Source organism: Filicampus tigris, chromosome 8 (assembly GCF_054856515.1).
Source record: "Filicampus tigris isolate MCC_2025a chromosome 8, RoL_Ftig_1.0, whole genome shotgun sequence".
NCBI classification, from domain to species: Eukaryota; Metazoa; Chordata; class Actinopteri; order Syngnathiformes; family Syngnathidae; genus Filicampus; species Filicampus tigris.
This window is the reverse complement of record NC_141224.1, coordinates 3731134-3758009: the sequence shown is the minus strand read 5'-3', so window position 1 is coordinate 3758009 and position 26876 is coordinate 3731134. Positions and strand designations below refer to the sequence as shown.

Sequence of the window (26876 nt, the reverse complement as noted above, 5' to 3'; positions counted from 1 at the left end):
GACTTGATACATGTAAGTTCTCAGGCACCTGTTGTATTTTTGCAAATTCTAGCAACCACGTGTGAATTTGTGTTTGTGTGGCCAAGCGCTCTAGTATGTTGCTAGGTTACGAGTGCTTGTTTCATGTATGATGGCGCTTGATCATTTAGCGCTTTATAGGTTCAGTTTGGCATCATTGCCCCTGCCCGGAGTTATACAGTTTTTTTCCAGGTGGTTTAGGCCTTCTCTCTTGGGTTCAAAGTTCACATCTCACCTCTCATAGAATCTACCGGAAGGCCTGCTCGCTTGTTGGCAAGAAGGCGACCGCCACTTCCTGTTTGGGTGAAGTTAACAGGAAGTGAAGCGTTGTCTAACGTTTGTTGCGACACGCTGCCAGGGGGAAGTTAGTTGGATGGGAAATCAAGTCACAACTTGGAAACAACTTGGTGGACTTTGTTCCAACTTTATTGAAACTTTGGCACGCGCGACATCACTTCGGTTGCGCTGGTGTAACATCACTTCTGTCGGCGGGTGACATCACTTCCTGTCTGCTGAGCGTTCACGGGGCCGGACGCGCTACGGACGAGTAGACCACATCGTCCTTGGTCTCCGCCGGCCTGGAACGACGACAACGCTTCAATAGCAACACACTGTGGTGTGTGTGTGTGTGTGTGTGTGTGTGTGTGTGTGTGTGTGTGTGTGTGTGTGTGTGTGTGTGTGTGTGTGTGTGTGTGTGTGTGTGTGTGTGTGTGTGTGTGTGTGTGTGTGTGTGTGTGTGTGTGTGTGTGTGTGTGTGTGTGTGTGTGCGCGCGCGCGCGCTACCTGTTGTTGGCCTTTGGTTTAAACTGTACAGCAGTATAACTGACTTCATCTGCACTCTGGCACACTTCCTGTCCATCTGGGCCGCCTCGCTCCGCACCTGCCAGTGTGTTACTGTACAAGTGTTCATCCCTCTACACACACACACACACACACACACACATGCATTTGGTAGAGCACTGTCCCCGGTGAATTATGGGATGCCGGCAGACTACTCACCTCCTTTTCAGCGTTTTTGCCATCGTGACGAAACGCCAGCCGACGCTTCCTGCTGGAATGTCCAACTTAGTGTTCAGTTTATCAGCCATTTGGAAATGTACTCAGTTTCAGTTCGATTTAAATCAGGCATGTTTGTTTTTATCACATTTAGTCAACCTCATCCCGTCACGTTTTAGTCGACTATAAATGACACATTTGAGTCTTTTTATTAGTCCAAGAAAACTATTTTATATGTCTAGTTTAAGTCAACAAAACTGTCAACGTTTAAGTCGGGACATTTTTTTTTCTTTTTTTTTTTTAACTAAACAAAAACTGAGTATCTGTAAAAATTACATTTAATAATTCATTTCATTCAACTAGGGATGTCACGATATCCAAATATTGCGATACGATAATTATGATACTGTGGGGAGGTTGGCGATATATTAAAAAGCTCACGATATTGTAAAAAAAAAAATCACAATATTCCGTTTTTTGTTGTTGTTTTTTTTACATAACAGCATTAACAAAGAAATAGATGACCTGCAATGACGAACATCTAATATTATTTACTTGCTAATGCACGCACACAATGTGAATCGGGTCAATTTGTGGAAGAACTCCAATGTGTTCCCCTTTAACTGGCGATTAGCACATCCATCCATTATAGGTGTCAAAAAATTGCATCAAATTAGACTGCACTAATAAACTAATCACCATACTGGAACTACACAAATGGAAAACAACAGATTTGCTGCAATTAATATTAAGACACGATATATTGTGGCAGTTTTAATATCGCGATTTGCCAATATTGTGACATCCCAACAATTTTTTCGAAGTGTATAAGTCTATTTTATGCAGAAATAATTCCAGATTTTTTTAATGCTTTTAGGCTTTTTTTTTTTACACCAATATTGCTTTTTGTTAACTTCCCACGATGTCTTTGTGATGAACCGCGATGTGTCTTTTTAGGTTTGCTGTGTTTTTCCTCGCTATCGTCTTGTGCCCACATTCCTTGCCCACTAAAATCAAGCATACCGTTTTTTTTTTTTTCTCCACTTAAATGTAGCGATAATGTGTCCATATATCAGGTCTTCTCTTTCTCCACGACCATTAATGCTTCATTTTTATGCACTGGTTAATTTGCCCTGACCGGCAACTCACCGCCTACTGACGTAGCCTAGGTCGAGAGAATGGTAATCGACGCCAATGAATCATATTCATTTTCGTCTCGTCTTTATTAGTCGCTGAAAATGCGTACTGATTTAGTCTCACTTATTTTTTATTAATGGAGGTTTTAATCTAAAAAATAAATGGAAATATTTTCATCTCGTTTTCCTCAACGTAATGAACACTACGTCCAACACATGCTAGCTGTGCTAATGCTAACTGCAACCATGCTAAGGTCTAGCACGGGGACGCACCGTTTGACGAGGAACAAGGCCATGGCAACGACGAGGAGCAGCGCCATCAGGAGGCCCAAGGAGAGGCCGAGCGTCATGGCAAAATGGCCGTCTTGAAAATGAGAACAAAACAAGATCGAGTGAGTGTGTGTGTGTACGCATTTGCCAGTAGTTGTGTGTGTGTGGTGTGACTTTTTGCTTGAGTGAGTGCATGTCTGCACGCTTGTGTGTGACGCATGTGCGTGAATTTGTGAGTCACTGCCTGTGTGTGCGTGATGCACAGGTTTTTGTGTGCATTTGCATGTGCGTGTATTAACATTGAAGAAGAAAAGAACAGAAGAAGATACAAAGAAACCGAATCTGTCATTGACCTGCGCGGCGTCGTCCCACGTTCAGCCTGAAGGGCGGCGACATGGTGTGGGCGCGCTTGGCCAGGCCGCAAGTGTAGTTTGCCGACTGTTCCGCCGTCAGCTGGAGGGCGGGGCCTGTCTCCGGGAGGGCGCGGCTGTCTCGGTACCAGCTCACGGTCAGATCGTGGAAGGAACAAGGGGACGCGCACGTCAGCGTCACCGCGGCGCCCTCGCTAACGCCTTCGGGGGCGGAGCTTTGCACGCTCATCGGATCGCCGTCTAGAGGAGGGCACCGTTACCGTGGAGATGGGATGCTTCGTCAACACTTTGGCTGGGAAATACCGGTGACACGTTAGCAAGCTCAAAAGGTTTCATATGACACCGGAACGTGTTTTGAGTGTGTGTGCCCAAAAAATCCACCGGTAAAGGCTCGTAACTTGAAAAACGAGTACGTTGGGGCACCCGTAAGTCAAGGTACGTCTTTATGATGTAGACGGCAACGACTCAAGTGAGGTGACGGAAGAAGAAGCCGCCGCCGCCAACAACGAAGACGAAGCAGCAGGAAAGAGAGCAGAAATAAATGATTGCATGGACGGGAAAAAAAAATGGGCTTCCGACTATGCTTAGTCCGCCCATATTTTTTAAAGTTTATAGCCTACAAAATGGACCGGTCCGTCACATAGGCGGAATGACCGGCTCTGGTGACGATCCTACCTATGACGATGACACTCACGCCCTGGGTGCCGGTGAAATGTCCGAGGAAATGTTCGGCTTCCATCCGGAATCGGAAGGTGGCGTTGTCTTTCTTCTGGATGTTGTGGATCTGCAGCGTGCAGTTTTTCTCCATGTCCCCCAAGTACAGGTAGTGCCACTTGTTGCTCTGCAAGGCGCTGTCGTACACGGACGGTGTGGTCCCGTGACAGATGAGGTGATTGACGCACCACACCACCCGAACCACCGGCCTGACGGGCGTGAAGGAGCACGGCAAGGTCACGGTGGAGCCGCGCACCGCGCACGTCCCCGGCAGTAAGTAGCGCACCCGCTCCACCGCCGCCGCCGCTGAACCTGAAAAATAGCACTCTACAGTAGTCACCTTTTGAAAACGATCCAAATCGTCACAACATTTATTAGGATGATGAATGTGGCTGTTCTTGCCACACTTTTTGCTTCAGTTCAATGGACATTGTGGGGGCAGTATAACGCAGACATACAGATCCGGAGCCCGAAATATTACTCCTTTTTAAAACACCACCTCAGTGGATTTGAAAAGATTTTTTTTTTTCCAAACACCAGAAATATTCAGTAAGCGAGGTTATACCATCAATAAGCTTTTTCCACAAAAATGAGTTGGCTCAACTATAAGACCAAAAAAAAAAAAAAAAAAAAAAGAACCAATTTGAAAGGTGCGATTATGCGGGGGTGCGCAGTATTCGGGACATTTGAACCTCTGTATCCTCGCAAGTGTTCTCCCAAAGTGCAAAATACAAGCTGTTTACAGTATTTTGACATTCAAATAAGTTTTCATTTTTTCATTCAATTTTTGATTTTCAGTTCCCGATTTTTGATTCGATTTTCTTTTTTTTTTTTTTTTTTTTTAACTACCATCCTTGTCTGTGCGCTAGTGTGGTGCTGCAACCTTCCACTAACGCAATACGCAATGATGTTTGGCGCAAGCGCATAATTCGCTCTATACATTAAAAATGTGGTATGCATCTGGAATGGAAAAAAAATAAAAAAATTAGGAGGAACATCATTTTTAGCACTATAAATCAGTACGTTCTAATGACCTAACTAGTGACTTTCATCCCACCAATCTGCGGGAGTCCACTGTACAGGTGACCTAAAATTCCACGAAAAAAGGGATTTGGGAGAATCGTTTTAGTCCGAGCGTCAACGATACAATCCACTACATAAAAATTCATTTAAAAAAACGTTTCTAAAGTGATTGGGGAGTCTGGAATGAGTGAATAATTCTGAGTGGAGTCGCTGCCTTGGCAATCACTCATCATCCCTGACTACTTTTCATGTCGTCTACTTTGTCATTTAATGAAAACAATGGCTTGTTTTGACTGAACAAAATTGATGCTAGAGAAAAAAAAATGTTTACAATACCTGTAAATCCGTCGTTGCCCTTTGCTTTTCCAAGCAGCAAAAGGGACAAAAATCAATTAAAGCTAGAACACTTTTTTTTGTTTTTTTTTTGTAGGATTTTGATTTTAGCTGGTATCACCCTGCAGCCCTGCTGACACACACACACACACACACACACGGCAGTGCGCGATCCCGTTCACATCAGTCACTCACCTGCCAGAAGCAGCAAGACGAACACGTTTGCGTGTGGAAGAAACATGATGCGAAGACAAGAAAGAAATGAGTGGGGAATAAAGCAGCGTGAAGAGGACAAGTTGAACTTGTTCTTCCCCTTTTCTACTGGGCTGAGCAGAGAAGAAAAGGGAAGAAAATCAAATTCAAAGTCAAGCAGGAGGGACGAAACTGCAACCGAATGGCTCAGCGCTGACCCGATTGATGACTCATCATGTGGAGAAAGACAAGGTGACAATTGTTTTTAAAGGTTCCATTTTTGTATTTTGTGGCCGTAATGATGTGTGATGAGGTCATGTCAGGGGGCGGGGCTTAGGGCCTCACAATACCAGGATGTTGCGAGAACCTCTCACTCTGCCAGTGTTTTTTCATCAATTGCGCTAATTGCCCACATCTGCCTTTATGAGTGTGTGCGTGCGTGCGTGCGCATCATTTTTCATCATAGTTGTTATTTTATTTCGCATTTGTTCTTTAGATATAGTTGGTTTTAATTCCTTTTTTAAAACAAGATTGTTAGTTTGTATTTTTCGACCATGCTTTGCTTACTTTAGTTTTTAGCGTTAGCGAGTTTTAGCGTTAGTTTTATCTAGTTTGTTGAGTGCACGTTTAAAAAAAAAAAGGTTTGTGTTGTGTAATAAAGGAAGCTACATTTCCCAAAGACTGACTGACCTGTAAAGCCGTCGAGTAATATTGAAAGAAATAGTTTAAAAAAAATTTTTTTTTAAAAAGGGCCAAAAGCTCACTTATAAAAGTATTTGACAAAGATGAAAACGAAGCAGTTTCACTATAGTCCTACTTATTTTTATCAAGTTAAAACATAAGCGCTTGTTTTTATGTTTTTTCTTTTTTCAATGTGGCTTTAGTTATTTTGTTTTCATGAACTATAAAGTCCTTGGTGAGAGTGCGCGTGCGGCTTTGCCTTCAACTGTACGCCCGTTATGGCACGTAAGTAGTGGACCGGGGACCCCAAAGTAAAGCAACCAAGTTTAGGTGATTGAACAAGGCTTTTATTGAACAAAAAGCACAATCATGTGCGTACAAAAAAATCGGAGAGTAAATCAAACAAATAAGGCGGCTGGGCAAGAGGAGGCTGATGCCATTGTGGGAAGAAAAAGAAAAGAGGAAAGGCCTCAACCAAATGGGGAAACAAACGCTGAAAAGAACTCACTCAAAGACTGCAACAACCCGCCAAGTAAAAGCGAACAAACGTGAACTCCTAATGACTCTTATTGACACGACACAAGCAGAAAGAGAAACAAAAGCCAAACCAAATATGCTTCAAAGCGACAGACAAGAAAACAGATAAGCCACATAAAGATTAGCCCCCCCCAAAAAACGGAGAGAAAAAAAGAACGTCAATCCAGAAAGATTCTATTGAAATACTCCCTTGGCGTGTTTTTATAGCATTAGCGAAGACACAAATATTGTGCAGCGATACGGTGTCCTCAACACATTTTTTCTTTTCCGGTCTGACTGGAGCTTCACCTCGGAATATACATCGGCAGAGATGTCGATGAGAAATGACATTTGATGCCCATTAGCAAATCAACCGACAGCCGTAACTTCTTGTCGGCAGACAAAGCAGGACTACAGAGGATTTGACGTTGAATTCAAAAACGAAGCTGACCTAGACAAAGGCCTTCACCCTGTTTTCGCGCCGTTCAAATGTAAAATAATCGTTTGCAGCCGCCTAGTGGCCAACAGTGGAGTTAAGCTGCAAATAAGCAGCAGGCAGAACAAACTTGAGTAATCAACTGGACAATGAAAAGCATGCAAAATATAGCCTGACTGCAAACCCAGAAGTCACGATTGGTTGTTGGTGGGAGTTTGAAGTGTGGGGGTGCTTTCCCCCCCGACTTCGTGACTCGGACCTCCAAGTTCAAAGGCGCGTTCGAGTGCGCTTTTGCTGGTTGGAAGTTGGAAAAGTCCAACTTCCCGCCTTCCTTGAATGCAGCATAAGCAATTGTCTGGCACATGCCAAGCAGTAGAGCGCGGGAAGCTCCGCCCCTCACGGACAGTAGCTGGCGAAACCCAAAACACAGCGCCTGGCAGGATCACAGCATCGTGACAGCGCCGCCATTTCGGACTTGCTATGCACTCGGGCCCGCCGCCTGTCGGTCTGGACCGCCTCGCTCGGCAGGCAACGTCGTGTTAATGTACACGGGTTCGCAGCCCTATACGCGTGCACACATGCACGGAGAGTTAATTGTGGCAGGTGTAGTGTGCGATGATGCTAGCGGACTCACCTCCTGGTCACATCCCGCATGTGTGCCATCGTGACGAGACGCCAGCCCACGCTTCCTCCTGCGATGTCAAAAGGCGTGCTAAATGGGCTTATGCTAACGGCTAGCGCGAGGCCGGCTGACGCACCGTTTCACGAGGAACAAGACAATGGGAACGACGACAAGCAGCACCATCAGCAGGCGGAAGGAATTGCCCAGAATGGCAGCAAAATGTCCGTCTTGAAAGGCACAAAGAAAATGGACATGTTGATGACTCGGCAAGTTTTTCTTGCGCATGTGTGCATTTGTATTTGTGTGTAAATTTGCATGTGTGAAAACATTGAAGGAATGAAGAACAGAAGAAAAAGAGGTGAAGAATTTGATAGGAACTTACCTGCGCGGCGTTGTTCCACATTCAGCCTGAAGGGCGGCGACATGGTGGAGGCGCGGTCGGCCAGGCCGCAAGTGTAGTTGGCCGACTGTGCCGCCGTCAGCTGGAGGGCGGGGTCGTACTCCGGGAGGGCCCGGCCGTCTTGGTACCAGCGCACGGTCAGATCGCGGAAGGAACAAGGGGACGCGCACGTCAGCGTCACCGCGGCGCCCTCGCTCACGCCTTCGGGGGCGGAGCTTTGCACGCTCATCGGATCGCCGTCTAGAGGAGGGCACGGTTGCCGTGGAGACGGGATGCTTCGTCAACACTGGCTGGTGATGTGTTTATAGGCTCCTAGAGCGTGTATGCGTGTGTGTGTGTGTGTGTGTGTGTGTTTGTGCGTGTGCAAAATGTCAACTAAGTAACAGCTGATAACTGGAAAAACTTGGAAGTTAGGGCCCTCGTAAGTCAAGGTGTATCTTTATGATGTGTACGGCAAAGATCGAGTGAGGTGACGATCCTACCTATGACGATGACACTCACGCCCTCTGTGCCGGTGAAATGTCCGAGGAAATGTTCGGCTTCCATCCGGAATCGGAAGGTGGCGTTGTCTTTCTTCTGGATGTTGTGGATCTGCAGCGTGCAGTTTTTCTCCATGTCCCCCAAGTACAGGTAGCGCTTGCTTTTGCGTTGCACGGCGCTGTCGTACACGGACAGCACGGACCCTTGACAGATGAGGTGATTGACGCACCACACCACCCGAACCACCGGCTCGACGGGCGTGAAGGAGCACGGCAAGGTCACGGTGGAGCCGCGCACCGCGCACGTCTCCGGCAATGAGTAGCGCACCCGCTCCTCCGCGGTTGCTGAACCTGAACGAAAATGAGGATGGCGTCACACACGGCACTCATGAGGTCAGCTGACAATAGCACTTGGCTCCAATGCGTCTATTTAGGGCCGGTCATCCAGGACAAAACGTTTAAAACATTTCTAATCACCACGTAGGGATTTGTATGAAGGCCTGTCTGATGATTGGCCAGCCGATATTCGCTGCTTCCAAATCGGCCAATTTCTACTGATTGTTTTTGGTTTTACACATGAACATTTTACAACGTAGAAGCAAGATAATGACAGACATCCAAACAAACAGCACCCCCGAATAATTGGCAAAATTGTTGCTGAGTTTTGTCTCTGTTGTAAAAGATTGAATCGGCGTGTAATGGGCAGATGCATATATTGCACACTCCTGCAATAATTTGTGGGAAAGTGAACAAAATATCACGCTGAGAAAAAAAACTAAACGTTTATAGTACATGTGATGTCATTGAAGTCATTCAATCCGCATTTTCTATTCAGGTCGGCGTCACACCACACACGCGTCACTTTTAACCTAAAAAACACATGACGCAACGCACACGCGCGCGTGCGCGCGATCCCGTTCACGTCAATCACTGACCTGTCAGAACCAGCAAGACCAAAACATTTGCGTGCGGACAAAACATGCTGATAGTGGAGGGAGCTGAAGAAATGAGAGGAGAATAAAGGGGACAAATATTTGAAGTTGTTGCTCTTCCTCTTTTCTACTGGGCTGTGCCGGGAAGAAAAAAGGAAGCAGAAAAAGGGAAGACGGAAATTCAACGTAAATCAAAGTGTGATCAAAGGGTTGGATTGAAAGTCAGTGCATCGAAAGTCGTGCTTACAAGTCTTACAAGTAACAGTTGTAAGTTACAAATTACAGTTGTAAGTTACAACTGTTAGTTTTGAGCGTTCAATTTGACATTTGGTTGCTGTAATGATGTGTGACTACAGGGCAGGGGGCGGGGCTAAGGGCCTCACCGCACCAGGATGCTGAGAAGAGCTCTCACTCTGCTGAGGTTTTGTTGCACCGCCTTCAATTGCAGGTGTCTTGGGGACTTAATATGGAACAGATCAATCAGCAAGAGCGTTTCTGTTATTCACTTGCTTTTGAATACGTCAGACAGAAAAGAGAACGCTAGCTTCTCTTGTTTTTATTGTCATTTTTGTCTAATCTTTTTGGATTCATTATTCCTAACTTGTGGTTTTGATGATACATTATTGATACACAACACCTGCCTTTTGTGTTTTGTTGCTGCTTTTTGGGGAGGTCTTGTTTGTTTTCCCGCAAGATGAAAAAGTGCAATGTTGTGTCTAAGTGGCTTTTTGCTCCTTGGAGTGATTTTCTGTTGTGGTCTTGTGGTGGAGTCCGACGTGACAGTCCTGTCGTGGACTCTCTTGAAAAGGCGAACTTTCATGTCAGCGATGCTTTCCTGTTTTCCTGCTGGGCTGTGGCACATATGCGTGCGAGTGAGACGTGTGTGCCTAGTGCGCAATGGAGCATCTCACTGGGGCGGCGGCCTGAGTGCGCAGACTCACTGCATCCTTCCCATCCTTCCTCATCCTCATCCTCCCCCCTTGCAGCAGCATCAGCACTCCAGGCAGCGAGACACCATACCAGACGACGCCCCAACCGGACCGGACCAGAGCAGAGCAGCGTCGCCGTCTTTTTGCTTTCGAATGTGAAGGAAAAGGAGAGCGCTTCGCCTGCTTCCTCTTTCCTTCCCTCCTTCCCTCCTTCCTTCCTTCCTTCCTCTTGTCAGTCGTCTGGACGCTGCGCTTCCCGCCCGCCCTGTCACAAAATGGCGGATATGACGGAGCTGCGACCCTCCTACGGTGAGTGAAATCCAGGCCAAGCTGATCCCGGGCGTCGCCAGCCGGCCCCCCTCGGAGGCGCTGGATGGAGCCTTTTGTCGTGATCCCGCTTGCATTGCCGGAAGGCTCGCTGCATGAGCTTGAAATGCACCTGCCGCGGGCGACACCCATACGACTGCCGGCCGCCATTTCGCCTCCCGCTTGTGCTTCTTCTCATTAATTGTCAGCTTCTTGTCGTTGGTTTTACTTCCAAATGTGCCCTCACCATCACAGCGCTTCCGGAGTGACGATTTAATATTATCATTTATTATTATTAAAAAAAAAAACATAGAGAGAGAGAGAGATTTAACTTATATTTTTCTACCGCTGTCTCTATTAGCATCATAAATGCATTATACATGTACATGTATTATGTATTTATTTCTTTTTGGGCGTTTACGTGTACGCCCACACCCTGTTGTGTTTTACTGGGCCTCGCGGTGACGTCATGTCTGTACGCTGTGGTCCCAGTGCGGCCGTACATGAGCATGACGTCATTGTTTTCGCTACACTGGATCATTTGTCGTGTTGGGAATTGTTTAGCCATTCCCCACGCCCTAATCACCACATCGGCATTTTCGTTAGTTCGACTAGTGAGCCCCGATATGACGGACAACCATTCCGTTATACTGGATAGGGAGTCATTCCCAACACAGTCACTTTGTGTGTGCGTGTGTGTGTGTTTGTGTGTGTGTGTTGCTAGGCAGTGAGCTGGTTCTTTTCAGCACTTTGCAAGGCATGACATCATGTGACTGTGAATGAAGGAAGCGTCTGATTCTGATAGGCTGGAGCCAAACTTGCTTGTGCGTGTGTAGTGTCACATTAGGACAAGGGTGCACAAAGATCTTAACAAACTACTCCCCCCCGCCTCTCTCAACACACTCGTCGCATGTTTCTCACGGAGGCCTTAACTTCCTGTTTGTGCCGCAGCCATGTCTCCCGTCCTGGCGGGCTTCCTGGGCGCGGGCGTTCTGGTGGCGGTGGTGGTCGCGGCGCTTCTGCTGTGGTCCTTCTGCCAGCGCCGTTACTTGCGCGCGTCCGGACGCTACAAGCTGCACAGCGACCGCTACTGCGACGCCGAGGACCCGCCCTACAAGTTCATCCACATGCTGAAGGGGATCAGCATTTACCCGGAATCGCTCAGCGGCAGCAAGAGGATCGTGCGTAACGCCAGGCGGGCCGAGCGGGACGGCGGCGCGGCGGGGGCCAGGGGCATGGTGCTGGTGGACGCTGAGAACAACGTCTTGGACGTCCCGGGTCAGCTTCAAATGAGCCACCTGGTGGCGCCCGCCGGCGCGAGCCCCCACGCCGGGTCTGGTCCCCACGCCGGGTCTGGTCCCCACGCCGGGTCTGGTCCCCACGCCGGGTCTGGTCCCCACGCCGGGTCTGGCCCCGCCTGCCTGGAGCGCGCGCTGCCCGTGCGCGCCGACTACTGCTGTCTGGACGGCAGCTCGGCCGGCAGCAGTCAGAGCAGCAGCAAGACGGCGTCGCCCTTCACGCCCGCCTCCTCGGAAGCGGAAGCCGAAGCCGGCCTGGGCGCCGTCAGCCTCGCCGTGGACTACAACTTCCCCAAGAAGGCCCTGGTGGTCACTGTGGTGGGAGCCCGGGGCCTGCCCGCCATGGATGAGCAGGCCGGCAGCTCGGACCCCTACATCAAGATGACCGTCCTGCCCGAAAAGAAGCACCGCGTCAAGACCCGCGTGCTGAGGAAGACGCTGGACCCGCTCTTTGACGAGACCTTCACCTTCTACGGCGTGGCCTATAGCTCGCTGCCCGAGCTGACGCTGCACTTCCTGGTGCTCAGCTTTGACCGCTTCGCCCGCGACGACGTCATCGGCGAGGCGCTGGTGCCGCTCAAGGGCGTGGACCCCAGCACGGGCCGGGTCCACCTGAGCCAGCGCATCACCAAGAGGAACACGCAGGTGAGGCGACACCGTGGCATTGGCCCTGGCTGTTCCCGCGGCGACGCTCATCGGTGACAGTCTTAATTGAAGTCCGCTGACGAGGCTCATTCTTGTTGACCGCAACGCAAACATGGAGACGTGACGACAGCAAGGCGGCATGTCAACAAGCAAACATTCCGCAGCGGTTTACATTCCATGAAATCAGGCAATCTGGGCGTGTAGCAGAATGTTACTGCATGTAACGTACGCAAGATCCAAATCGGGCCAAGAGGTCCAATATCATTTGCATGCTTACGTTTGTCAACAAAAGACACCAAGCGTAGAAATGTACACATTGGATTAATCCTGCAAATTTCTGTGAGGTTGTCAGTTTGAGAAAATAAACCCCTTTAAAGTGCAAGTCAACGTCAACTTTTTTTTTCAAGACTATGTTCTATGCAAGCCCACTAGTTGAAACAATATTCTGATAAATATTGCATTTGTGGAATACGTGTTAATCCACTCGTTTTTAGCCATCTCTGGTGGCGGCCATTTTGTCTCCTGTCGACTGAAAATGACATCACAACTGCTCACTGCTGACCAATCACGGCTCAGATTCAGAAAACAGGTCAGCCGTGATTGGTTGTTGTGAGCAGTTGTGATGTCATTTTCAGTCGACAGAAGACAAAATGGCCGCCCCAAGAGATGGCTAAAAACGAGTGTATATTGCTGGTTAACTTATATTCCACAAACGCAAAATGAATCCGAATGCCGTGTTTCAACTAGTGGGCCTGCTGGGGACATATTCTTGAAAAAAAATATGTTTGGGTTGACTTCGCTTTCAAGGCGCACATCCAACACAGTACTACACGAATGACACTTGACATTGCGTTTGATTTCATTTCTTGTTCGTCTCATCGAACTGATGAAGAAGGCGTAAACGCACCAATTCTCACCAGTTCAGTCGCTTGGCGGTGACGTGACGGAAAACCGGAAGTGACTTTTTGTGCACTGTGTTGCCAGTGCGAGAATCGCGGCGAGCTGCTGGCGTCCTTGTCCTACCAGCCGGTGTCTCATCGTCTGAGCGTGGTGGTCCTCAAGGCTCGACACCTCCCCAAGATGGACATCGCCGGCCTGTCTGCCAGTGAGTGCCCTTGCGCGCCCCCACTCAAGTACGAGTACAAGGATTTCACTCCTTGACCGAAGTACCCAAAACTGCACACAAACTAGTACCTCTCTCTTCATGCTCATGAAAGTGAAAACGAAAGTGTTCTAAATTGGACACGGCGTCAAGAAAAGTGTTGGGTGCCGTTTAAAAAAAAAAATCCAGTCAACCGGAATGAGCTGAATGCTAGAGCTCCACAGTTCAGCACGACATAGTTCTCAGTCTCGGCACGTTTTCAGCAATGAGCTTCAGTCATGTCAAAAGTAGTGAGAAAGCAAAATTGGAATTGACTTGGAAGAACTTTCACAGTGCTCAAACTGACAAGGAGAAGGGGAATATACTGCGCACGGCGACAACCGCCCCAAACCATCTCCAACCTCCCTGTTGGCACAAAAAATAAGGAAAAAAAGTACAGACATCTGGTTGACTCATTGATTAGCCAATTAACCAAAACCTATTTTAATCATCAGGAATTATTTCGAGACCTTGTCTAACTTCACATTGTCCAAATTCTCCAAATTTCAGCCTGTCAAAAGGAACTCTTCTCCCATTTCTGTAGTCCTCACATCATCTGTTTTTTTTTGGTTTGTTTTTTTTTTCAAAATGACGCATTTGCAAACATCTGCTTTTACTGAGGAAAACAATCATCAACATTTGAACCTATCTTCTGACGCATGTCACAGAGTGGAACAGGAACAAACCCAATTTGAAATCATGGGCTGGAAATTAAAACATGTTTATTCTACCCGATTCATCAATCGAAAAACGAATCGACAGATTAATTCGTTCTCGAATGAATCGTTTGCTGCAGTCCTAGTAGGAAGTACAAATGTGTCCGAAAAATAAAAGTAAAGTACAGCGGCCGCAAATGTGTATGTCAAGTAATTGTGCAGAGTTCCCTCGTTATTTGTGGAGGTTCGAGTTGATCCACGAGTAAGTGATGACCCCCGCCCCAAAAAGTGTCAAATTGCCTCTCCGTATACTACAGGATGACAGCAAAGCACTACTTTTATCGAAATGAAACGCCTCAACTCCAACATAGTTCGTTAGCACCCATATGCCAGAGCATGGTTCAAATGACTACTTTTGTCTCAATGAAATTCCAGAATTTGACACCGGGATTGCACCCAAGTAAAACTGTGATTGCTTTGGCATGAGCACCAACTCTGATGCGTCTGTGTGGCGTCCCGTCCCTCCGCAGACCCGTACGTGAAGGTCAACGTGTTCTACGGCCGCAAGCGCATCGCCAAGAAGAAGACTCACGTGAAGAAGTGCACGCTCAACCCCGTCTTCAACGAGTCCTTCATCTACGACATCCCGCCCGAGCTGCTGCCCGAGATCTCCGTGGAGTTCCTGGTGGTGGACTTCGACCGCACCGCCAAGAACGAAGTCGTGGGCCGCCTGCTGCTGGGCCTGCACGGCGCCCCGCCCTCCGGCGCCACCCACTGGCGGGAGGTCTGCGAGAACCCCCGCCGGCAGATCTCCAAGTGGCACACCCTCAGCGAGTACTGAGCGCCGGACCCGCGCCAAGACTGACCAGTGTATAGAGCCCGGTGTACAACGCGCACACACACGCACGCACACACACGCACGCACACACACACACACACACTTGGCGTCCTCCTTCAAAACACTGTCTTGTTATCGCCACACACTCAAACAAATACGCTTCTGCGTAGGAAAGTGTGTGTGTGTGTGTGCGCGTGTGTGCGTGCGTATGTTTTGACAAAGAAAAACAAGTCGTTGTTGTCATCATGCAACTAATTGCATGTCTTTGTGAAGAGAAGACCAACAACCCCCCCCCCCCCCCCCGCATCCCCCCCCCCCCACCGCAGTCCGGACGATTGGCAACATGCTTTGCTGCCGACTGCCGACGCCTGCTGGTGAGTGTCATGGCAGTCGCTTTTGAGCGTCTTTTTCAGCTCCTTAAAATCCAGCTCAAGGTCCACGTACGCACGTACTTTTGAACCTTGAAATTTGTGCGCAAGCCAGCAAAGAGGCGGGACTCAACTCCTCCTTCTGCGTCTCACCGACTTGTCCTTCCACCTTGCACTTTTTTTTTTTTAGTCCGAATCAAATCAATCCCGTTCCAGTCACTGCATCAAAATAGTGTGCCGACGACTGCACGCATGTTTGGATCAGTAAAAAAAAGGGGGGTGGCCAAAAAAACTGCGGACGAGCCAACGTAACGTCTTTCTCGAGCGACATAGAGCAAATAAAAACCAAATGTAACTGGCCATGACGGTGACTACGGTTGTAATTGTGAGCGTCTCGTGAGTCGGCACGTCAACTTCAGTCAACAGCAGAGGGCGCTATGTAGGATGAAAACAGATGCCATCATATCCTTCCAATCACGCAACATTCAGACTAGTAGGGGCACGTCTCACATATTCTCGCAAAGGAAAGTTTTTCCTTGAGACTTGGGCCATATTCTCCCGTTGGCGCGTTCGTTTTTTTTCACGCGCCTGGCTTGAGGTGCGTCGACTCCAGATTCATCCACAGTGTCTAACCGAGAGGTTTGTGTGCAAGCACCAAAGAGGCGTTATTGGGTCAATTCCCAGATTATGTTTTGACGAGGTCCGCGTGGAAAGGATGGCAGACTTTAGCGAGAACTTAACTTGCCTAGTGAAACCGAGAGTTCTGCTTATTGTCCTGCTAATTTAGTCCGCCGACCAGTGAGGACAACGAGCGTACTTGTACCTGGCGGGACCTTAAGCTGGATATGGAAGATACGGGATAAACGCTCAAAGGGCTTTCCGTGGTGTCGGGGTCTCTGGCGTGCAGGTTCCAACGTGTAAATAAATTTCATGCGTGTGCTTGTTTGTAGCATGAATGACTTCCTCTAAGCTTTCCTTCGTCGCTTGTGTCGCAGCAAACGGGTCGTTCCCAAGCCAGGCTGGCGGTCGAATCGGCGACGCTAGTCGCAAATGCGACGCTAACATCACGGCCGTGCTAACCTGTTAGTGAGCTCAACCGGGGCGCCACCCGCAGGCGTTCGCCGAAGGTACACGACATGACTCTGTTCCTCTTTCTCCGATGATGATGTCATAGCCGCGTGTGATGTAATGGTGTTGTTGATTCAGTTCTGTGCTGATGAGCAGCTCGAACTCTCGAGCCGTGTTGGGAATTGCACCCTAATCACGACATCCTACGTTGGCCATTTTCAAACCAGTAATCGAATACTCCCTAGTTATTATAGCAAGATTTTTGTACGGTGCAGTATCTAGTTGACAATGACGTTCGCTCCAAATCTCAGTATTGTGTGTCGAGGCCGCTATTTGATGAATCGTTTCAGCCCTCGAGTCGGCGATATGAAAATGCGTAGATTGTGATTCAGGAGTACGGCATGATTGAGTGATTCCCAACACAGGCCTTCTCCTCATTTGCTCCGTGAATATTGTGCCAGCCAATGGCGCTGTACCCACCCCTGCCCCTGCCCCCCCCCCCCCCCTTTGAAAAGCACACCACGTACGGCGTCCGTCCGGTGCTCCCGTGACCGCTCCAAACATGACATCATCAGTCACGTGAGCCGTCTTGATGGGCGCGCCCGACGGAGCCTTGAAGCTCCTCCCCATCCGCGGCAGACGTGAACATGAAGACGTGACGTGTAGATTTTGTATCGATGTTCTTCTTCTAACTGTCCGATATCCTGAAAGCTTTCCGCGCGTTGGAGCGCCCCTTGCTGTACACCTGAATGATGCTAACCTCCCCCTTGACGTGCAAATAAAACAAGTTAGCCCGACGCCTCCTTTCTTCTTCTCCCTTTTTTATTTGCATTTTACATCATTGAATCTTCTTCCTCTTGCCTTAGCCGTGAGGCGATGCCGGCCAGCATCGAATTTGGTTTGGTCACTCTGTGTTACTTTGTCTTCCTTCTGCTCCAGTGGCAGAATTTTTTTCAGTGGGGTGGCTAGGGGGTCTGAGAAAACTGCATCCATGTGTAAATGTTCTCAAGTGTTCTCCGAGGTATGGGGGGTGGCCAGCAGGGTGGCCACTCTGTAGCTCCGCCCCTGTGAAGACTTGACGTGAAGATTTGTTCTGCTCCTCAAGTGCCTGCCTGGGCCGTTCAGCAAAACATGCCGATTCCTTCGACAACCACAGGGTGGTGCTGTTACAAAGGGCTACACTTTTGCCACGCCCCTTACATGGGTTGTCTGATTGATTGAAACTTGCCACATTTCAGCTAACACATCGGTGCTGTGAAAAGTATTTGGCCCCTTTCAGTTTTTTTTTGGGGGGGGCGGGTCTCATGAAGCCAAATTTGAAATCTCACAAAGATAACCCAAGTAAATTGTAAAGTAAAGTGCTGTTTCGAAATTGTGATTTCATTTGTTAAGAGGGGAAATCCAAACCTATCTAGCCATTTTTTCCCTGTGAGTTCCATTTCACTGGTCACATCTAGATGAGTACCACCGGAGTAATAAAAGTCAAAACGCTTGCAAAAGGAGAGGATCAGATTTTGACGGAGGTTGGACACCAGTCCTTCAAGAGGCTTCCCGCTCGGTGGTTGCTACGCGCACCCACACTCAAGTCAGGAAAACTGAGTTGGGGAATGAATGGATTCAGTTCACTTGGGGAGAAATTCCAAAACATTTTGGAATTGGGCTATGTTTGGGCATTTTTCTTGGAGGACGACGTGCTAATCAAAGACACCTTAAGTCACTCAAAACCCCTTTTTAATTTGTGGACAATACACTGCATATTTGTCTCTTAAAACGAAAGAGTACTTAAAATTGTATATATTCTCTTAATTTGTTTTCATTAAAAAACCCAGGCTCCTCTTTTGTACTCTTGTATGTATTGATGACCGTCTGTTTTGTTTTCTCGTATCTTGAGAATTTTTTTCAATGACTACTGTGAGAAAAAAAACTAAAAAGAAAACGCAAAGCTCGTTTTTTTCATGGTTCCGTTGAAGTTGTTTCTGCCCGGTCACGTGACGCCGACGGACCAACGCGACATGTCCGCCGCGGATAAAAAGCTCGTCCAAGTGTCTCCTAAAGAGGACGACGACAGATTGCAGTTGATTCACGGTGAACATTTCCCCGTTTGTTTGACATTTCGCTGTTCGTTGTCGACGTGTTTTAGTTTTTTGGACGAAGGTCAGCACAGTGTCGTTGTCGCGCGCGCACGCCCACCAAACCGAGGACAGCGCTTTGCAATGAGATGCGTTTTGTGCAGATGACGTGTTGTCTGAAAGGACGTGAAGGTGTGAGACTTTTATGCTTCCGGTGTGCAGGTGCCGTCTTCCTGGCTACGGTGTCGTCTTTGGGCCTGATCGCAGGCTTCGGATCCACTATGGCTTTGGCCAAGAAGAACAATCCGGACTGTTTCAACAAGGTGACCACTTCCTGTTTGAGTGGAACTTGGAGCTCTTCTCATTTGTCACAATCACAATAATAATGCATGACAATGATTATTACTATATCTACGTAGTTTTTGGGTTGTTCTTTTTTTCAAAACGTTTTTTTAACATCCCATTGTCTAGTGGCCTCAGTACACACTGAAAACAGTTGAGTCAAAAATAACCCAAATTAGTTTATTTTTAACCCAGATACTGGGTTGTTATAGCACCATCCCAACAATAGTTAATTTGACCCAGCGGGATGGATTTGTCGATTTTAACCCAATAGGTGAGTTAAATATTGTCCCCAAATCCTGGGTCAAATCAACTGCAATTCTGGGTGGTTTCAAGCTCAACTAAATATGTTTATTTACCATCACCAGATGCTGGGTCATATTTACTACACTTCTGGGTTGTTTCAACTTCTGTACATATTTGTGTTCAGTAATCATTCCCAATGCTAGGCCACACCAACCAATAGGCAAAATCAATTCTGATACATTACAGTACAATCAAGTATTAATTGCATTAGATTACCATTTCCAATACAACTGTTAAACTGCAAAACCTAAATGTATGCTAGATTTGGTCACTCGACACATATATTTTGCAATCACACTCGAATCGTTAAAATTGAATGCAAAGTATTTATACACCTTTAAGTCTAGAACAAGAAATTGAAATCAATGTCAGACAAAACAATTAAACAAATCAGAGCTCATTCTTCAACTCAAAAACTGTGCTGATCTCAAATCCAAAGCGACACCTTTCTGCTGGCGTCCTGTACGGTATTATAGTGGTTTACAAGGCTGAATTTGACATACAAGCTGGGTGAGACCTTCGGCGCCAGCCTGTTGAAAAGTGGACTTGATGAACATAATTCATCAGTGGCAGGAAAGGCTCGGATTCCAACTGGCCAGTTGAAACGCCCTCACCCTTTGTTGAAATCTTTCACATGTGATGATGTCACAACCCGTGTGCGTTTATCCCCCGGCAGGGCGTCACGGCGACGGCGGCCCTCCCCGAAAGCGGTGCAGCACTGGCCCTGCGAGCTCTGGGCCGGGGCTCGGTGTACGCGTGCTGCGGCGTGGGCCTACTCAGCTTGGGCGTGTGGAAACTGCTCGGCGTCGGCAGCGTACGTCATCTTCCGCCTCGTTCGCCGTTTGCTCCCCCCCCGGGAGAAAGAGCGACGCCTCAACGTATGTTTTCCTTTCAGCTGTCCGACTTCAGACGGAAGATGGCGTCCTTGTTCCCGCCCATCCCCAAGTCGGACGCGGCGCCGGTATCAGACTCGCACGACCTCGACTCGCTCTTCAAGTCCAAGTGACCGGACGGCAACGATGCCGTGCCGAATAGCGTTCAATTGACCGCCGTGACTTTGGGGTGCCTTCAGGGACTGTGGGAACGTTTTTTTCCCTTGGTGTTGGCTTCACGCGTGTCCCAAATCAACTCATTTACATGTTGAAAACAGGTTTGCGGACTTCCTGTGTTTGCTGCGATAACTAGCATAACTACTGGCTGATGACACGATGGTTTGAACCGAAGCCTAAAAATGAAAGACATATTGTGTAAATGAAAAAAAAACCTGTACACGTTTAACATTTCCACAGCAGTTTTTTTTTTTTTTTTAACCGGTCTCCTGCCATAGTGCAGCAACACTCACCTGAACCGGAAGGAAACGCTGTTGCGCATGACCACTAACATCAAAGTTGTGGCTAGTGAAAATACCGAGTGGCTACTGGCTAGTAACTCGGGGAAACCACGAGCCTCAATAGCCGCGGAGCGAAAAAAAAAAAAAAGCCATCAAGCTCTGATCTGCTGTTTCTAGATATAATGTGTAGTACATATTTAGTGCAAATATTTTATTTATGGCACAAAACACATCTGTTTTATTTCAAAGTGCAACTGTGCATACATGAAAAGCAAATAAATAATAATGAATAATCATAGAGATCGCAATTCTGTCATTCTATTTGATAACATTTCCCAGTGCAACTTGTATGATTGTTAAGTAGACATCGTCAGGGATTTTTTGTGTGTAGGAGACGAATCTGGACGTGGTGTCAAGGATCTTGCATCCAGGGGATGACAGCAGCATCCTGGATCTGGAGATGAGATCTTGCAGGCGAGACCTCAGAGGTTTGGCACATTAAAGTACCAACATGGAAATGAAGACACAGACGAGGGTCATCATCAACGGCGACGTCGGACTCGTCCGAGGTCCTCCTGCCGGACGCAAAATAAGATCGATTTCAAGAAGTGCTCGCACAGCGTCTCTTTCCCGGTGTGGGTTCCTCACCGTCATGGGTGGAGATCAGCATGTCGGCGGTGTGCTCCAGGGATCCGTTGTTGGGCTCCGCTCGGATGTCGAGCAGCCGGCACATGAGTGGGTAGATGTGGACGCTGTCAAAGGGCTCGGACAGGAAGTTCTTCTTGAAGTCGGGTCCGAAGGCTCTGAAGATCATCTTCATGTCCATCTCACCGTTATGGAAGCCGTGGTCGCCTTTGTTAACGTAAACAATGAATCTCTGGTGGGGCAAAAAAAAAAAAAGAAAACACATTTACTCTTCACCCGGTTAGTGACGTTAGCGTTCTCAAGGGGAAATGGCTCCCTACATTAGTATGTTGACATTGGAGGAATGTATAATCCAATGAAAACATTTGAAGCCACAGCAGACAAGAGCTCACTTTGATCTGTTTATGTATTATAGCTTGTTAGCTACATTAGCAGCTCCACATTAGCATAATCAAGTAAAAGTAGTCAGCTATGTTAACGTTGAAGTCAAGTCAAAAATGGATCTTTACAATAATAGGTTCTATGCCGTCCTACTAGTCTAAACATGGCATTCTGATTAGGTTTACATTTGTGGAATATTAATTGAGCAGCAAAATCCATCCATTCATCTATCCATCTGAAGGGGCGGCCATTTTGCCACTTGCAGTCTACTGAAAATGACATGACAGTGCCTAAGGGCTCAGCCTGCGAATGTCACATGACCCAACCCAGAAAACAGGTGAGCCGTGACGGATGTTACCTGTTGCACCACAGATGTGCTTCTACATCAAGCGTAGTTAGCATGAGCGTTAGCATACTGACCGAGTTGAGGTTGAAGCCGAGGTCCGCTATGACCACGACGGATGGCAGGCGTCGGCTCTGCGCCAAGTGGAAACTCTCGGGCATGTCCTCCTTCTTGTAGACGGTCAGGTTAGGAGCCTTAGCCAGTGCCTCCAGTACTTCCTGCTCCTTCCCCGGCCGCGGCGTCAGGATCCCAAAGCCGCCGTAGTCCAGAATCTCAAAGCTGGCCATCTTGAGCAGATTCAGGTACTTGTTGAGTATGATCTCATCCACGAGAGGGCGCTTCTTGACGGTGGTCATGCCATGATCGGATGTGATGATGACGTTGAGGCTGGAGTCCAGCTTGTGGCGCCTAATGGCGTCCCACAGGTAACCAACTGTGCGATCGATCTGCCGGATGATGGCCTTCCGGTCCGGGTGGTCGGGACCCCTGGCGTGGCCCACGTTGTCGGGCTCGCCGTAGTACAGGGTGACCAGGTCAAAGTCCTCCTCAGAGAACCAGCTCAAAACCGTCTCAATGTTTTGCCGCCACTCTGTCTCGTTATCGTCGGGGCGGCCGGACTCCTCCACGATGGCCCGATTAACCGCCTGGCCGCTGTAGCTGGCGCCACCTCCGGGGTAGTAGAAAGAGCCCGTCTTCAGACCCTGAACCAAGGCAAGGAAACTTACATTTATTTATTTATTCTTTGTTGATCAAGGTAAGGCAACTGAGAACATTGACATCGCTGATCGGGAGACAACTTGGGGTACAACATCTTGCCCAAGGACACTTTGGCAGCGGACATTCTGAGCCAGGGTTTGAACCGGCGATGCTTCGGTCACCAGACGACCTGCTCTACCAACTGAGCCTCAGTTGTCACGCGTCATGCTACAGTAGCTATCGGCTAGCCCGATACCTAACACCCTCACTACGCTAATTTAGCTAACAGATTTCCAAGTCGTTGATAGCTTCAACATTTTAATGTAGCTTTAAACGTACTTTAAACATGCTGATGTTACTAATGCTATGTTCAATCTGTAGGTCAGTTCCGATTGTTAGCCTTACAGCCGATAACTGTTAGCCTTACACCTTCAACATGCTACCATTAGGCAGCCCAGCTGCAGCGTAACACGAACATGCTAATTTGTCTCATCTCAAACCATCAACATTCTCCTCTTGCCAAGTGTTAGCCCAGTACTTGATATTTTCAACATACTATTACAGCTAATTATTAACCTAGCTGCACCCTACCATGCTAATGTGGCCAACCTGACATCTTCATCATGCTAATGTGGCTAACATGAGTTAAGGATTGACCCGTGAATGTTATCTTGACAGTTGTCACCTGGTTCTGCGCCGTGATCCAAAGCGGCAAAACGCCGTTGTCCCACCACTCGGAGCGCCTGAGTGTCTCTTTGTGAGGAACCTTCTGGTTGGTCTGCGTGTTGAACATCATGTTGTGGACCACCTCGTGATCCTCCACCCAGCGGCCTGAGCAGGAACAAGGAGAGAAAGATGACAAGCATGATGACCAACATGAAATGAGGAAGATGGCGGCAGGTAGGTGGAATATTTGGGATCTATACGTCAAGCTTGATAATGTCATTCTTGTTAGCCAGTCATTTAACGCGGGTATGCGTTACCAACTCAGACCTGTGATGGTGGTGAAGTGCGACGGCGAGGTCATGGTGAGCATGGGCGGCGTGATGTACTTGGCCTTGACACCGTCTCGCACCAGCCGGTCCAGGTTGGGCGTGTCCACGTCCTGGTCGTAGTCCCAACGGAAGCCGTCGAAGGAGATGAGCAAGAGGCGCTTCCTGCTCCCCACACGGCTCCCGCTTTGGCTTGCGGACGGCTTTGCGGCGGCCCGAGCCAACAAGATGGAAAGCAGGAGGAAGAAGAGGAGTAGGAGGATGGGTTGCAGCCTGGCGCTCGCCATCATGTCACGGTTGTGAGTGAGCGTGGCGACCGAGCGAGGAGGAGGAGAGGGCTTGTTAACGATTGACAGACCGATTGACATCTGCTGATGTCTTCAAACAGACCTTGGACCAGCGACACACGTTGATTGACATTTACATGCACCGCTATCACACACACGGGAAAACCAGCACGCAGAGCATACTCTGGACTGGTCGCCAGTCATTGTCAAGGCACATGTAGACAAACAACAAACTGGTCGCCAGTAAATACATAGGCCTACTGGGCACATACGGTCGGTGGCAGTCAATCAAGTGACAGCAGGCAGTGATTAGTTGCCAGTCCATGTTAGGGCGCATTTGGGACAAAGGTGCATCCCCAGTAGGTAGGGTCAATGTGTTGGCCAGCCGTGTTGCACGTGTTGCGCTGCTCGCTCGCTTTATCAAATGAGCTGATTAGAATGCCAAGGTCGTCAAAATGACGTGATGACTGTGCTCTTCTTATTGCACACCCACCCATATCAGCAATCCAAGTGATGATGTCACAACGTTTAGCCTTGATGGTGGCTCAAGGTCAAACTGGGGCCTCTTTTCTTCACGCTTCAACTTCATGTCACTCCATTTCAAATCCTCCCAACACATGTGACACGTTTCAATTTCATTTTACTGTTCATCTTTCATAGAAATAAAAATGTCATACTAATGAAGTTGCTTGAATTTAATTAACAAAACTATTGAATAGTGATAATTGTTATTACATAATATGTGTTGTTTATTGATTCATTATTATTATTAAATATGTCAAATGTTTTTAAAACTTTTGTTGACCCCTGACCCGGAAGTACTCTTGTTTTGACGTACTGAGTTCCGGTGACTTCCTGGCCGGTGGGCGGCTTGGTTTGTTTTTTATTTTTTGTGCGTTTTGGGTGGAAGTTGAGCGACGCGCGTGACGTGGACTACTTGTTGCCGTGTAAAGTGGTGCCGCCGACTGCGTGGCCGTTGTTCAGAATCTCGTCATGACGTCGTACCAAGGTGTGCTCGCTGACTGCTCGCTGCTAGCAGTTAGCAGCTAGCACAAGGACGAGTTAGCTCGTCCTCAACGCGAACATCAGATTAAAAAAGAAAAGAAAAAGTACTTTGACGACACTCTGTGCGACATTCGCTTTTTACTGTCTTTTCATAATTAGTCAGAATGAATGACTTTAGTAAACGAATGCACAAGTACGACATACGCGATTAAATGAAATTACGAGAATGAATGAAGCAGCTAGTTATTGTTCACGTTTTTATTTTTATTTGGACTTCTGCATTTCACAAAAAGCAAAACTCTTTCGCTTCCAGAGCTGTGCGTGAAACGTGAAGTATCACTGCCTAGATTGTACATGTTTGTGACGTAATCAATCACGTTGTGTTGCGTTTCAGTGATGTCACTGTTGCGAGGTTTGAGGTCGACGGCGCTCACCACCTTCTTTCAAGGCAAGTTTCAAAAGAAATTCATCGTTTTCATACTCAAAGTCATTTACATTTTGTAATGAATTTATATGAAAATAATGTCCACTTTTCTGATAAACAGATGCAAAAATAAGTTTTAATGCGTTTTATTGATTAATCAACAGATTAATACATGTTGGGCTTCAACTAATTGAGTAAGGTGTCAATTCTTCTTTTCAATGAATTGGATTTAAAAAAAACACAATTTGAAATTGACAGCTAGAAAATGCACAAACAAGTGATGAAGATTCACTTACTGGTTTGGTACATAACATCTGTCAGAAATGAAATGTTGATAACTGAGACGGTGTTTGCAAATGACCATCCAAATCAGACCTCTAAATCAGGTATTGATTGATTGGGTGACATAAATGTTGTGGAAAGTGAATTTCACTGTCTTTTATATTGTACACTTGATGATGATCGAAGCAAGTGTATGCTTCATGTATTGTTTTTAAAATGTGCTATATAAATGAATTTGATAGGATTGAATTCATGATAATGCCTGACATGTTCTGTTGGCTAGATGAGGAAAAGATGAAATGGCCCTTTGATTCGATGTTCTTGTAATGGAAATTCCGAATATCCGGGCATTTCTGGTAATACCATGTACCACTGTATTCATGAATGCGTGTGCGTGTGCGTGTGTGTGTGTGTGTGTGTGTGTGTGTGTGTGTGTGTGTGTGTGTGTATTTGTGTAGTATCGCAGCACGCCAGCGCGTGGACACGCCCACTGGCGAGCCGCCCCATGGCCACCCTCAACCAGATGCACCGGCAGGGCAAGCCCAAGCCGGTGCCCAAGGCGCTGGGCGCCACCTTCGGCCAGCCGCAGATGAAGGCGGTGGTCCTGAAGACGATGATCCGTAAGCCCAAAAAGCCCAACTCGGCCAACAGGAAGTGCGCCCGCGTGCGCCTGGCCAATGGCAAGGAGGCGGTGGCCTTCATCCCGGGCGAAGGCCACAACCTGCAGGAGCACAACGTGGTCCTGGTGCAGGGTGGCCGCACGCAGGACCTACCCGGCGTCAAGCTCACCATCGTCAGGGGCAAATACGACTGCGCGCACGTCATCAAGAAGAAACAGTGAAGACGCGCGGTGTCAAGACTACGGCGCTCGCAGACGTTCGCCATCATTCTGGCTTCAAAGGGGTATTCCGTGGAGGAACTATGTAGGTTCAGTGTATCCATCTCCCTGTCTAGCATGTGCACTGAGAAATTGACGTGAGGACAACTAAAGGTCATCGGGCCTTTTGGGTTCATCCGGAAATGTCATTCCACACAAACCTTTTGGGAGCTTGCCAAAAAAAAAAAAAAAAAAACCTGCTGAAGAATGGACGCAGTCTCCACATGCTCACAATCTTGCTGCCGTCTGTTGCCGTGACAACAGACATATGACACACATTTTGTTATGTGCTAATAAAGACGACCGATTGCTGCTTGCAATTTGTTAGAAATCATTATTCAGTGCATATGTGCCATGACATTGACTGTCCAACTAGTCCAATTACAGTACTTTGTCTATACTGGATGTGCGCTGACATTGACTAGAGGAGCGACTAGTCCATTGACTCACAACCAGTCTTATTGTTTGTCTGACAACATCCTGGCAACCAATCCGCTGTTTGTCAACATGTGCCCTGACATCATATGGT

The 26876-nt window shown here is 47.7% G+C and overlaps 5 protein-coding genes across 9 annotated transcripts; 3 read left to right on the top strand and 2 right to left on the bottom strand.

Annotated features, from left to right (window-relative positions):
• Nucleotides 1-426: 426 nt before the first annotated feature.
• On the bottom strand, nucleotides 427-9322 carry LOC147143063 (uncharacterized). Of its 4 annotated transcripts, none has more exons than XM_086038310.1 (12): nucleotides 9123-9322; nucleotides 8191-8538; nucleotides 7691-7948; nucleotides 7445-7535; nucleotides 7321-7378; nucleotides 5057-5187; nucleotides 3486-3817; nucleotides 2774-3031; nucleotides 2424-2514; nucleotides 1018-1069; nucleotides 802-932; nucleotides 427-596 (listed from the first exon to the last, which is right to left on the bottom strand). In XM_086038310.1, exons 1-12 carry the CDS (start codon nucleotides 9166-9168, stop codon nucleotides 539-541), a joined length of 1854 nt encoding a protein of 617 aa, XP_085894436.1. In that variant the 5' UTR covers nucleotides 9169-9322; the 3' UTR covers nucleotides 427-538. The 4 variants fall into 4 exon arrangements, with proteins under 4 accessions (XP_085894436.1, XP_085894437.1, XP_085894438.1 ...); XM_086038311.1 differs by having other exon boundaries at nucleotides 1018-1066; nucleotides 9123-9321; XM_086038312.1 differs by lacking the exons at nucleotides 8191-8538; nucleotides 9123-9322 and having other exon boundaries at nucleotides 3467-3817; nucleotides 7691-7745.
• LOC147143062 (synaptotagmin-11-like) lies at nucleotides 8063-17165 on the top strand. Of its 2 annotated transcripts, XM_086038309.1 has the most exons (5): nucleotides 8063-8580; nucleotides 10106-10357; nucleotides 11306-12297; nucleotides 13282-13402; nucleotides 14625-17165. In XM_086038309.1, the coding sequence occupies exons 2-5, from the start codon at nucleotides 10324-10326 to the stop codon at nucleotides 14933-14935; spliced, it is 1458 nt and encodes a 485-aa protein (XP_085894435.1). In that variant the 5' UTR covers nucleotides 8063-8580; nucleotides 10106-10323; the 3' UTR covers nucleotides 14936-17165. The 2 variants fall into 2 exon arrangements, with proteins under 2 accessions (XP_085894435.1, XP_085894434.1); XM_086038308.1 differs by lacking the exon at nucleotides 8063-8580 and having other exon boundaries at nucleotides 9900-10357.
• A 1131-nt stretch (nucleotides 17166-18296) lies between these two features.
• Nucleotides 18297-20713, top strand: tmem242 (transmembrane protein 242). Its single transcript, XM_086037746.1, has 4 exons — nucleotides 18297-18453; nucleotides 18660-18760; nucleotides 19762-19899; nucleotides 19981-20713. The coding sequence occupies exons 1-4, from the start codon at nucleotides 18324-18326 to the stop codon at nucleotides 20089-20091; spliced, it is 480 nt and encodes a 159-aa protein (XP_085893872.1). The 5' UTR covers nucleotides 18297-18323; the 3' UTR covers nucleotides 20092-20713.
• Nucleotides 20686-23912, bottom strand: LOC147143060 (ectonucleotide pyrophosphatase/phosphodiesterase family member 7). The gene is made up of 5 exons (XM_086037740.1): nucleotides 23474-23912; nucleotides 23166-23311; nucleotides 21862-22485; nucleotides 21064-21292; nucleotides 20686-20990 (listed from the first exon to the last, which is right to left on the bottom strand). The coding sequence occupies exons 1-5, from the start codon at nucleotides 23838-23840 to the stop codon at nucleotides 20914-20916; spliced, it is 1443 nt and encodes a 480-aa protein (XP_085893866.1). The 5' UTR covers nucleotides 23841-23912; the 3' UTR covers nucleotides 20686-20913.
• A 667-nt stretch (nucleotides 23913-24579) lies between these two features.
• mrps12 (mitochondrial ribosomal protein S12) lies at nucleotides 24580-26667 on the top strand. Its single transcript, XM_086037747.1, has 3 exons — nucleotides 24580-24768; nucleotides 25159-25212; nucleotides 25929-26667. Exons 1-3 carry the CDS (start codon nucleotides 24753-24755, stop codon nucleotides 26309-26311), a joined length of 453 nt encoding a protein of 150 aa, XP_085893873.1. The 5' UTR covers nucleotides 24580-24752; the 3' UTR covers nucleotides 26312-26667.
• The last annotated feature ends 209 nt before the right edge of the window (nucleotides 26668-26876 follow it).

Excerpts from the sequence above, each read along its gene's own strand:
- tmem242 (XM_086037746.1), top strand. The coding sequence starts at position 18,324 with ATGGTTCCGTTGAAGTTGTTTCTGCCCGGTCACGTGACGCCGACGGAC. Across the intron at positions 18,761-19,761 it reads ATCCGGACTGTTTCAACAAG|GGCGTCACGGCGACGGCGGC; the intron begins GTGACCACTTCC and ends ATCCCCCGGCAG. Across the intron at positions 19,900-19,980 it reads AACTGCTCGGCGTCGGCAGC|CTGTCCGACTTCAGACGGAA; the intron begins GTACGTCATCTT and ends TTTTCCTTTCAG.
- LOC147143062 (XM_086038308.1), top strand. The coding sequence starts at position 9,982 with ATGCGTGCGAGTGAGACGTGTGTGCCTAGTGCGCAATGGAGCATCTCA. Across the intron at positions 10,358-11,305 it reads GGAGCTGCGACCCTCCTACG|CCATGTCTCCCGTCCTGGCG; the intron begins GTGAGTGAAATC and ends TTTGTGCCGCAG. Across the intron at positions 13,403-14,624 it reads CATCGCCGGCCTGTCTGCCA|ACCCGTACGTGAAGGTCAAC; the intron begins GTGAGTGCCCTT and ends GTCCCTCCGCAG.
- mrps12 (XM_086037747.1), top strand. Across the intron at positions 25,213-25,928 it reads GCTCACCACCTTCTTTCAAG|TATCGCAGCACGCCAGCGCG; the intron begins GCAAGTTTCAAA and ends GTATTTGTGTAG.
- LOC147143060 (XM_086037740.1), bottom strand. The coding sequence starts at position 23,840 with ATGTCAATCGGTCTGTCAATCGTTAACAAGCCCTCTCCTCCTCCTCGC. Across the intron at positions 23,312-23,473 it reads GCACTTCACCACCATCACAG|GCCGCTGGGTGGAGGATCAC; the intron begins GTCTGAGTTGGT and ends GTTCCTGCTCAG. Across the intron at positions 21,293-21,861 it reads TCGGCTTCAACCTCAACTCG|AGATTCATTGTTTACGTTAA; the intron begins GTCAGTATGCTA and ends TTGCCCCACCAG.
- LOC147143063 (XM_086038310.1), bottom strand. The coding sequence starts at position 9,168 with ATGTTTTGTCCGCACGCAAATGTTTTGGTCTTGCTGGTTCTGACAG. Across the intron at positions 7,949-8,190 it reads CGTGAGTGTCATCGTCATAG|ACGGCGATCCGATGAGCGTG; the intron begins GTAGGATCGTCA and ends GCCCTCCTCTAG. Across the intron at positions 2,515-2,773 it reads CGTGGGACGACGCCGCGCAG|ACGGCCATTTTGCCATGACG; the intron begins GTCAATGACAGA and ends CTCATTTTCAAG.